This window comes from Mya arenaria, chromosome 8 (genome assembly GCF_026914265.1).
Source record: "Mya arenaria isolate MELC-2E11 chromosome 8, ASM2691426v1".
Taxonomy (NCBI): domain Eukaryota; kingdom Metazoa; phylum Mollusca; class Bivalvia; order Myida; family Myidae; genus Mya; species Mya arenaria.
This window is the reverse complement of record NC_069129.1, coordinates 70,808,598-70,820,603: the sequence shown is the minus strand read 5'-3', so window position 1 is coordinate 70,820,603 and position 12,006 is coordinate 70,808,598. Positions and strand designations below refer to the sequence as shown.

Here is a 12,006-nt window from a genome sequence, read left to right as displayed (position 1 = left end):
AGCACAAGCATTCAATTCTGATAGCTAAAGACATCAATCAAAGATAATGTTTCACTTATATTTATCTGACTTACCGTTGTCTCTGCTGTGTTGGTTTTCCTCCGTTTTGCGGCTGCTCCAGACTTGACAGTTTTCTTTCTCTTCTTCCCTACTTCTGCATCATTGTCCTCATCAGAAGCATCCAAAGTTTCATCTCCATCTTTAATTTCATCATCACTTTCTAACACTCTTTTCTTTGTATTTCTCCTTGGTTTAGACGCTGTCTGTTTGCTTGATGCTGCAGGTTTTACCATTTCTATTTTAGAGTCATCACGTTTAGTATCGTAACCTTCTTCATCAGAATCTTCTATAACTGGAGCCCTGCCTTTCCTTATTCTAGTAACATGTTTTGGCTCGTAATCAAGATCATCAGCATCCATTTCATCGTCAATAAACTCTTTCTCTACATTATGTTTTGTTTGTACCTTCACCTTGCTTACACCCTTTCCACGATCATTTTCATTTTTATTTTCTTCAGTGCCATCAATACTTGCTGCTGGCAAACTCTCCTCCTCATTTTTATCTCTTGATATCTTGATCTTCTCATCAGCATCACAATTTCCTACTTTTCTAGCACCAAAGTCTGTTTTATGATCAGCAGTCTTACCCTTAGCCACCATACCTTTTGCTATCTTTTTCTCTTCCATAATTTTCTTCTTTTCTTCGAGAGCTTTCTTCTTTTCTTCCTGAACTTTCTTTCTTTTCTCAGCATTTTTTCTCTTTCTCTCATCATCTTCATCCTGACTTATAAGTCTACTAACAGACATATTCCATGAGTGAGACACTGCATTTTTATCAACTTCTTCCTCCTCAATATCATGAACAACACCTGGAAATGTTTCTTCCACTTCTTCATTGTCCTCTCCTTCATCAAAGTTCATACTCTCTCTATGTTTAGTGACCATTTGTGACAACTTTCCAGACAAAAAGCTTTTGTTTTGTCTTGATGTGGACTGGAATTTGTTGAAAAGTGGTTCATTTGTTTCATCAGACTTTGTGAATTTCTGCTTTGTAAGAGTTGCTGCTTTTCTGAACAAACTAGGAAAGGATGGTTCACAATCGACCGTTGTACTCTCAGCTGTGGTGTCGAATTTTGATTTTGAGTCTTTTGAATTATCTGGAAAATCACAACATATTACATCACAGTCATCAGTTAGATACTTAGTGAAATGTTTTTGTTTTTATCATTCTAATTTATACAAAGAAAGTGATGTTGATTACATTATATTCTACTTCATGAAAAATAATTTCTCAGTTAATAGCTCTATTTCACTGAGAAAAAGTCTTAAAATTTAGGAATTATCAAACTGGCAGATCTCCCCCAAAAAATAAACTGCAAATTACCAGACTGCTCTTCAATAACTGGGTCCTGCACTAGTTTACTGGTGGGAGGGGCATGTCTCCCTCGTACAGAGGATACTGGGCCTCGTCTGGGAGTGTCTGGCTTCTTCCATGGTTTCACTCCCTATAAATAACAGATATGTTCATCTTCAATGACTCTTACTACATCTTGCACTAGTTTACTGATGTGGGAAGGGCGTGTCTACCTGGTACAGATTGAGCCTGGCCTCAGAGTGTCTGGCTTGAAGTTTGGCAATGGTAAAAGCTGTCAAATCTTAGAATAACCATTTGTTGTTACATTTAAACTTCACAGAAGTTGAATAAGTCATGTATGATAGTATCATATATCTAATTCTACCAAAAATAGTGAACTGGAAAAAGTAATCCTAACACATGGCAAAACCCCTCCCCCTTTCTATGGGCTACATCCTCCCCCTTTCTGTGAGTTTCAGGTTTCTTTTGAAATTTTACTAATACTTCTGCCGAAATATATATTTGCAACATTTGTATTTGAGAAATGGTACAAAGTCAAGAAATGGCCATGATACAGACTATAAGGTTACAGCAATATTTAGTATTGGTTAGGTCTTACAAGGTAAGAGAGTGTGAATAATGGCACCAGAAATCACCAAACAAGAGGGTCATGATGGGCTTGTATTGTTCACCTGTGTCCAGACTTTATCAGCACATTCTTCTTTTTTATCAATATGTTCCAATCAGTTGCCATGGTAATATGAAGTTAAAGCTGTGATTCAATGGCAGTAAATAATGAGCATTTTTTGTTCAGTTTACCTGCTGACTTCCCATCTTAAGGGACTGTTCAAACATGTTCCGCCCAAGATTCTTTAGGAACGCAGGCTGGGCACCCATTCCTTTGCCAGCTTCACCTCCTTTCAAACTTTCAGCGGAGACTTTCTTCCTGCATAAATATTCATCATATTTGAGAAATGAATTGATAAATGGGTTGATTGCTAAATAGGTTGAAATAAAAACACTATTAAAAAGATTTTTCTGAAATTTTATTTCACTAGATATAACCTCACGTGCAAATAGAAGAACACATGTTTTGTTTGAAATCAAAAATATTCTTCTGGTTTATAAATCAATTTTACTGACAAAACAATAAATACCATACAATCAGATTTTTGATAAACAAAAAAAAGAAGATTTTATCCTAAATTCTTCACTGTTTGGCAATTTTACAAGAAAATCTCCAAAAACACAGTGGCTAATATAAGAAAAGGCCAGACTTGTACATATTTTAAAAATGAAAGCTGCAGTCTCACAAGTGATATAAGACTGCTGAAAAAATATCAGATGGTAGTTTTTCATATTTACATTCAAAAATTGTTTTTTCCCTAAAAGCGTTACTATCACTTTAAGAAAAGTGAGTTTTTCGGCATTTTTCCAAACAATTGAGATCTGTGCTATTGTGAGTTATCTTATATGACTGAATTGAAGGTATAAATGCCAAAATCAGTTGATTCTGAGACAAAAAATAAAAAGAAATATCAAAATTGTCAATCTATGCGAGAGCAGTTTTAAATAACTTGTTACAATTTCTAGACCAGGTAGTATGAAATGGACTAGGGCGTGCTCATCTAAAGTTCAATTTCAATGACTGAAAGCACAGTGTTATTTACCATCGACTCCATTTATACCTATTAAATTGACTGCCCCACACCTCGACTGTTTCACCATCTACCTCATCTCCCACCTGGTCAGCATCTGTAATATTTTAGTTATTTAATGATGAACTAGCATTGTTGATCACAAAGTCTTAAATAATCAATAATTAAATTCTGTAACTGGTTCATCATCTTGCCAGGTCAGCATCTGTAACAGTTAACAACAGCATCTGTAACAGTTAACAACAGCATGCAGATAATTGGTAATCAATAATATTATAAGAGTGTTTAGGACACTTGGTTGATGACTAATGCTGCAAGTATGGTACCAGATTTAAATATTTATTTCATGCTTGTCATTGGTTTATTGAAAAATAACTGGATCAACAGTAAATAGTTGACCTGGTGAACACCAACAGTAAATAGTTGACCTGGTGAACACCAACAGTAAATAGTTGACCTGGTGAACACCAACAGTAAATAGTTGACCTGGTGAACACCAACAGTAAATAGTTGACCTGGTGAACACCAACAGTAAATAGTTTACCTGTTGAACACCAACAGTAAATAGTTGACCTGTTGAACACCAACAGTAAATAGTTGACCTGGTGATCACCAACAGTAAATAGTTGACCTGATGAACACCAACAGTAAATAGTTGAACTGGTGAACACCAACAGTAAATAGTTGACCTGGTGAACACCAACAGTAAATAGTTGACCTGGTGAACACCAACAGTAAATAGCTGACCTGGTGAACACCAACAGTAAATAGTTCATCTTGTGAATATCAACAGTAAATAGTTCATCTTGTGAATATCAACAGTAAATAGTTCATCTTGTGAATATCAACAGTAAATAGTTGACCTGGTGAACACCAACAGTAAATAGTTCATCTTGTGAATATCAACAGTAAATAGTTCATCTTGTGAATATCAACAGTAAATAGTTCATCGTGTGAATATCAACAGTAAATAGTTGACCTGGTGAACACCAACAGTAAATAGTTTATCTTGTGAATATCAACAGTAAATAGTTGACCTGGTGAACACTAACAGTAAATAGTTCATCTTGTGAATATCAACAGTAAATAGTTCATCTTGTGAATATCAACAGTAAATAGTTCATCTTGTGAATATCAACAGTAAATAGTTCATCTTGTGAATATCAACAGTAAATAGTTCATCTTGTGAATATCAACAGTAAATAGTTGACCTGGTGAACACCAACAGTAAATAGTTCATCTTGTGAATATCAACAGTAAATAGTTCATCTTGTGAATATCAACAGTAAATAGTTCATCGTGTGAATATCAACAGTAAATAGTTGACCTGGTGAACACCAACAGTAAATAGTTTATCTTGTGAATATCAACAGTAAATAGTTGACCTGGTGAACACCTACTGTAAATAGTTGACCTGGTGAACACCAACAGTAAATAGTTGACCTTGTGAACATCAACAGTAAATAGTTGACCTTGTGAACACCAAAAGTAAATAGTTGACCTTGTGAACATCAACAGTTAATAATTGACCTGGTGAACACCAACAGTAAATAGTTGACCTGGTGAACACCAACAGTAAATAGTTGACCTGGTGAACACCAACAATAAATAGTTGACCTGGTGAACACCAACAGTAAATAGTTGACCTTGTGAACTTCAACAGTAAATAGTTGACCTGGTGAACACCAACAGTAAATAGTTGACCTGGTGAACACCAACAGTAAATAGTTGACCTGGTGAACACCTACTGTAAATAGTTGACCTGGTGAACACCAACAGTAAACAGTTGACCTTGTGAACATCAACAGTAAATAGTTGACCTTGTGAACACCAAAAGTAAATAGTTGACCTTGTGAACATCAACAGTTAATAATTGACCTGGTGAACACCAACAGTAAATAGTTGACCTGGTGAACACCAACAGTAAATAGTTGACCTGGTGAACACCAACAATAAATAGTTGACCTGGTGAACACCAACAGTAAATAGTTGACCTTGTGAACTTCAACAGTAAATAGTTGACCTGGTGAACACCAACAGTAAATAGTTGACCTTGTGAACACCAACAGTAAATAGTTGATCTGGTGAACACCAACAGTAAGTAGTTGACCTGGTGAACACCGACAGTAAATAGTTGACCTGGTGAACTATAAATAGTTCATAAGACCTGCCACAGGATGGCATTTTATTGGGACAGATCATGATACAGAGCGTAATTTCGACAATATCGATGTTTGGTATAACGTCATCGACGACTATGGGAGCTAATCATTTACCAAAATTGAATTGATGATTTATTTTGATAGTTTTTCAATATCATCATGATGATTAACATCCCCACCTTCACCACTGCCCAGAGCCGCATCGTCCGACCCTGAGCCACACTCTGTGTTCTCCTCAATGCCTTTTCCCTCCTTGGCCGTAACCTGTGCGGTGTGTTGGTCAGTATACTGGTTCTCTTTTCCCTCTCTTTCATCTCGCTGTGGTCCACTGCTCACTGACCCAGTGAGGATTTTCTTGATTTTAGTGTACTTTGAGTAAGCATCTAAAACAAAAATTAAAAATAAGCAAATTATTATCACAATTTCACTTATTCATTATATTAAATGTAACTGCCAAGTTTAAAATGGTGATGCTGTGTCAATTACTTTCTTTGCTTAACCTTATCATAATGGTTAACTTATTCATATAGTATTATTTAAAAGAACTTATGTTGAAAGTCAATCATATCAACTTCAATGATTACAAAAACTGGTATAAATTTTGCAAGGGTTGAACATTCCAATTTTAATTTGCTATTTTTCAGGTCATATATTAAAACCTAGCAAAAAAAATGTTTATACGATGTATGTCTATCGATCATAATTTCAAAATTTACCAAAAAAAAAATCATGTAAAATTTAAGCACAAGTACCGTATGAGCTAATCATCGAGTTAAATATGGGTAGAATCCAGTTGTTGTTTTAAATGCGAGGCCACCAATCATCAAAACAAGGCATAAGGAGCAATAGACCTGACTCTTACCCAGCTTTAAGAAGTAACAAGCCTTGTACTATGTCAATTACAGGTTTTGAGCAAGCCCGGCAAACATTCAGGGGCTTGCAGGCTTATGCTCATTTCCTGGAAGGGGTCACAAGAATGTGGCATTGCTATGGGGTAGTTTAATTGGACCTTTCCTTAAATGTACCTTTTATTGTGTCAGGTGCTGTGTCAATATCACTCTGAAAGAAAAAATAAATGCAATCTTTTCACACATATTCAGATGACATGTACATTAACTTCCCTCACTTAGTCTTATTTACATACATGTACATCATCTACCCTCACTTATTTACATACATGTACATCATCTACCCTCACTTATTTACATACATGTACATCATCTACCCTCACTTATTTACATACATGTACATCATCTACCCTCACTTATTTACATACATGTACACCATCTACCCTCACTTATTTACATACATGTACACCATCTACCCTCACTTATTTACATACATGTACATCATCTACCCTCACTTATTTACATACATGTACATCATCTACCCTCACTTATTTACATACATGTACACCATCTACCCTCACTTATTTACATACATGTACACCATCTACCCTCACTTATTTACATACATGTACACCATCTACCCTCACTTATTTACATACATGTACATCATCTACCCTCACTTATTTACATACATGTACATCATCTACCCTCACTTATTTACATACATGTACATCATCTACCCTCACTGATTTACACACATGTACATTCTGTGTGTCATATGAAAGAAATTTGAAGCTTTTGTGAAATAATCATATCATCAGCGTTATCAAAATGAATGTCTTACTTTACTCGGCTTTCGGGCGTGGTCTTTATAGAATTGTGTTTCCCACACTTTCAGCTCTTTCTTTAGTTTATTCACTTCTTCCATTTTGATGGCTTGTTACAAACTGAGCCTGAAATATGACAGTTTAAACAAACATGAAATAGAAATCAACATAGTTCAACATAATTGACATGATGATAAAATTCTGATTTGAATCCACTAGCCCATTCAGGCGACCAGATAAGAAATTTTACTAGCCCAAAACCAATTTTGCAAGCCCAAACATTAACACCATACAGTCAATTTCACTAGCCCAAACATTAACACCATACAGTCAATTTCACTAGCCCAAACATTAACACCATACAGTCAATTTCACTAGCCCAAACATTAACACCATACAGTCAATTTCACTAGCCAAAATATTAACACCATAAAGTATCACTTGTTCGGAAGAATTTAAGGAAGTTTGATTCTGACCACTAATCGAACTCGCTCATTCAGTTTCAATAATTCAATAAATGTTCCTCAATCTGGACAATGAGTCAATAATTCATATAGCGAAGTGAACTTCTCGCAGACTGAAAAAATATCACGCCCCACACCACGGAAAACAAAAAAAAGCTTTCAAAAAGGTAAAAATAGGTGAAAATATTATCTGACTCTGCTGAACATATCATTTATTTAAGAGGATAAAAAATATGCGTGTACTATTAGTTCTCTTATCTAATACACCCTTGCCAAATACCCATGTTCAACTTCTCTTTTCTACCTTCAGTTTTACTTTCAAGTTCCGGAATTAAAAACAAAAATCTCGATGTTTCTATTCGCAATATTCCTATAAATGTTCTTTTAAAATAAATGGCAAAGCAATTTAAAGGTAAATAATAGAACCTTACTGTACTGTACATTTAAAACGTTTTAAATAAGTCCAACAGTTCTCCTTTCACTTTGATTAAATTTGTCAGGAAGTACACGGCCACCTGTTTCCCGCACATTTAAGACGATGTTTGTAAAATGTTTAATTTCTTTTACACATCAAAAAAATAAAATCTATTATCTAATTTTCGATAATAAAAAATATTTGTTTAAACAAATAAATAAAGTACCAATTTTGATATTTAGCATAGCTGTTTTTCACAGCCATCGCAGTTAGCAAAAAACTGCCGAAGTTATCCTAGATCATTTAAATAATGGGAGATATTGATGTCACTGAATTTGACTGCTGCTAATAGACACAGTCACTGGTTACAAACAGATCGATAATCCCTCGTCACTTCGAGCTTTAATTATTCTTGATGTGTTTGCATCATTGAATAAACAAACATTCTGCACATGGCTTGCAGCTCTGAACCACAGAGCAATTAGCTTTTTGATCATCGTAAAATTTGGCGATTCTGACTTCCCTTTTGTTCGATTGCCATTGTCAAGGCGAATTAGTTGTTCGAGTTGCCTGGTAGGACACATTCTTGAATTATAAGGGTATAAAAAACATGATGCTTTACGCGTTTAATTGGCATGGGTTTTTTTGTATTTACATAAGGAGAAAAACTGTAGCCCAGTCAAGCTAGTTTCTGCAGAAAATCAGTAGCCCAAGCTGACTTTCGGAAGCCCCTGGCTATTGGACTTCCACAAATTTCGAACACTGAATTTTGATAAACAATAATGATCAGGGCTGTCTTTATATAATTTGGGGTAGGTGCCAGGGCCCTTAGTCTAAAATAATAGACGTGTTATACGGGATTCTTCCAATCCCTAACGTCTAAACGGGAATGTGCAAAAAACGGGGGTGTTTTAAAAATATTGAAATTGTTTTAAGTGAAGTATTTTATGGTTGAAATTGATCATAAAGAGTTATATTCATATTTTACTATGTAAGTGAAATGTTATTTTGCACTAAACAAGCATTTAATGCATTAAAACAAGTTGTTTACCTTTCCAATAAAACGAAAGTTGACTGACACAGACAACAATTATGTGAAGGGGAACAACTCGATACAATCGTATAAATAGCTCGGCCTCCTCCGTCAAAGCTTCGAGATAGACCTCGTTTTACAATCGTAACAACCCGGCCATGGCCGAAATGTTCCGAGCGATTTAAAACTGTGCCCTAAAGCCTTGCAGGTGCCCTTCATGTATATATCGTTATGTTTTGACAGAATGAAATGAAAAAAAGCCGTCAAACTCATAATTATAAGTTGGATATTTATTTTTTTGTGTACAGAACTAATATAAAATAACATTATCTGGTAATATTTCTTGTTTTTATGATATTTTATAGACGCTATATGCTTTAACCCGGAATCCTGATCGGAACAACTACCCACTATTGATACTAAACAATTTGTACGTGAAGGATTTGCCATATCAAAAATCTAAAAAAAATCCGTCAACGTACAATTATTTGGACTACCAGGGCCCTGAGAAAGGGGAATCTTTTTTATTGCAAAAAGGAGGTGGTTACAGTTGACTAGTGCATTACTTGAATGCCAAAAATAAAAATACATTGATCAGTCATTCTTTGGGAAATGTGCTTAAATGAGTCCAAGGCGCAAGTCACATAATAAAAAATCGGCCTATATATATATGTTTATTAAGATATCTTATTACAGTATATAGCCCATATAGAACATTAAAAAAAATTGTGTCAAGTACCTGTGAATGAGTCTTGTAAATGTATGCAATTTTTCTGGATATTGCTCAGAAAAACAGAGATTTTACTAGGCAGTGCTGTCTTTTTATTTCGAGTTGTCTACTTTTAAATGCCATTTTCTTAACCTATCAAAAGCATTTCTTTTTGACTGAAAAACATATGTTATGGAATAACGGCTCTTCAGGAAAACAATATGAAAAGGACTCAGTGTGTGTTGCAATATGAATCACTGTGTCGTGTGCACCAGTTAAAACTGTTTTCAAATCTCAATTACTACTCATTCACAGTTCTCATATTCATTCGTTTCGATAATTACCACATTATAAAGCGTGACAAGTCATCACTGAAATTGCTTCGTATCTGAAAAATGAACCGTTATTTGTAAAAAGGTGTCATATTCACCGTCATTTTCGCGATTTATTTTGACAGAAACTCCCGCCAAATACCATCATAATCACATGGAGGCTTGGGGTAAAAGTAATAACGGCTTTTTTTATTACGATTTCACTTCGTGTACGTGGATACATTATTATTTAAAAGCATTTATATAAGAACGCTTAAATAAAGAAAATATGCTGTAGTGTATGCGGGTTGTCACACTGTTTTAATTATATCAGTTGTATTTCTTGTAAATTTAAGGCTTTGAGTAATATGTCATTTTCAATTCAGTAATTTGATTTTTTGACTGCTCTAAATTTAATGAAGTTTTGTTTGGTAGTGCCGTATATGTGTAAATGTATTACTTATATAAAATGCTTAAAAGTTACTTCACTCTTTGCCTCTGATCTTCATTTATGCAGTTTTTATCATGTTTAACATGCTACATTTAATTATTATTCTAAATGTGCATCTTTCTTTTCATTTGGCGCATTTCCCTTGAATACTGTATGTCTGTAATGCCATGTGCTTTGCGCTTCTTTTTGCATTTTATTATTTGAAAACTGTTTCTGTATCAATATTATTTACATTTTAGGATTGTAGCTAAAACTATTTTTCCAATATTAAAATCAGACGGAGCACATCGTCTGAATAATCTTGTAATCTTGTATTATTAAACAAATCTTTTGTCAGGAGTGATAATTTTAATTTCTTCATATGTTGATAAGGATCTACAGTATCTATTTAGAATCGATGTATTTATAATCATTTAATATGATATTAATATATTATTTTAAGTCTTAAATATTTTGCTAATAGTATTTTTAACATTATTCTTACATCTTATTTGAATGCATTCATTTATTATCTTCCAGGTTCTGTGTTGCATCTGACGCATCATTGATAATTATGTTATTTGATTTGCATTTTGTCGGAAAATAGCTTTGCGAGCTATTGTTGTAATTAATGCATATTCGACGTGAAATAAATGTTCTTGTATCTTCAAAACTGAGGTGTTTGTCCTACGTTAACGATTTAGTAATAGTTTATGGCTTCCGGTTTTGTCTTCTTCAGCCTATTTATATTCTTAATAAACTTAATAAATAATCTAAAAACTAGATGTATTATTTTAATAGCAATCGCATTGCTATAGCGCGTTAGACCATTACAATAAAAGGTGAGAAAATGTCCATGAATTAAATAAATAATTGAAAATTAAGTTTCATATCGGCAGTACATGAACATGCTCACGCTGTCTTGCTAAATGGACTGAGTTGTTTGAACAAAATTAATAGTTGTGTGTGTGTGTGCGTGCGTGCGTGTGTGCCGTGCGTGCGTGCGTGTGTGCGTGTGTGTGTGTGTTTTGTAAATACTTTGGTATAATTTATGTGCTGTTTACTGGCAATACCGTTTAACGACTTTTTTACCTTACAAATGGCTTAGCACGCCCATCAATTCATCTTAACCTGGGTGTCTGTAACGCTTGGAAATGTTCAATAATACTCACGTATTGATCCCTTTTATTATTATTTCATAACAACATCTATAGTGAAAACTTATTATTGAAAAATTGTATCAATATCTGATTAAAAATATATAGTTCGTGTTTTAAAGAAAAAAAAATGAAATATATATTTCTGTGTCATTTTTTTTACTTTTTACAGATCTGACCTATTATAATACTACTTAGGGGTGATATTTTGTGAACTATGATTTTGATCGTGTTTGTTTTGAGCTGTTCGTTCCTAACGAGCATTTATGCACAATCATAATTGCATAGCATGATGAAATCATATTTACTTTAACACACTCATAATTCAAACTTATGAGTTTCACATTATATCGACAAAGGACGTCTTAACGAAAGAATAAACTATTTTGAAATATTGCTGGCGATTTCAGACGACGCTTATCATACCAGATCCTTTAAATTCAATTTAGTTTTTACACGTATGTCTATATGGTTATGCCTTTATCGACACCACTTTTATAAATGATCTGTAATGACAACCTTTCATCAGAAGTTCTCTGAAAAGGTTTGGAACATACATCACCGGGGATGAGCAAAAAAGTCACGTGACCACAAATGCAAACGCCAGTAGTATTTTGGCTCGATTGATCGTCAATCAAG

The 12,006-nt window shown here is 34.2% G+C and overlaps 1 protein-coding gene across 3 annotated transcripts in view; it reads right to left on the bottom strand.

Annotated features, from left to right (window-relative positions):
- The window catches only part of LOC128243148 (ATP-dependent DNA helicase Q4-like), a 208,304-nt gene extending 198,360 nt beyond the window's left edge, over nucleotides 1-9,944 (bottom strand). Inside the window, exons 1-8 of one of the 3 annotated variants that reach the window (XM_052960715.1) lie at nucleotides 9,900-9,944; nucleotides 6,866-6,974; nucleotides 6,199-6,232; nucleotides 5,353-5,556; nucleotides 3,024-3,108; nucleotides 2,173-2,299; nucleotides 1,384-1,504; nucleotides 75-1,156 (exon numbers count right to left, since the gene is read on the bottom strand). In XM_052960715.1, the coding sequence (XP_052816675.1) occupies nucleotides 75-1,156; nucleotides 1,384-1,504; nucleotides 2,173-2,299; nucleotides 3,024-3,108; nucleotides 5,353-5,556; nucleotides 6,199-6,232; nucleotides 6,866-6,949 (1,737 nt within the window). In that variant the 5' untranslated portion in view covers nucleotides 6,950-6,974; nucleotides 9,900-9,944. Of the gene's footprint in view, nucleotides 1-74; nucleotides 1,157-1,383; nucleotides 1,505-2,172; nucleotides 2,300-3,023; nucleotides 3,109-5,352; nucleotides 5,557-6,198; nucleotides 6,233-6,865; nucleotides 6,975-9,813 lie in introns of all 3 variants that reach the window. The other 2 variants (XM_052960717.1, XM_052960716.1) reach the window with 2 other exon arrangements.
- Between the last annotated feature and the right edge of the window lie 2,062 nt (nucleotides 9,945-12,006).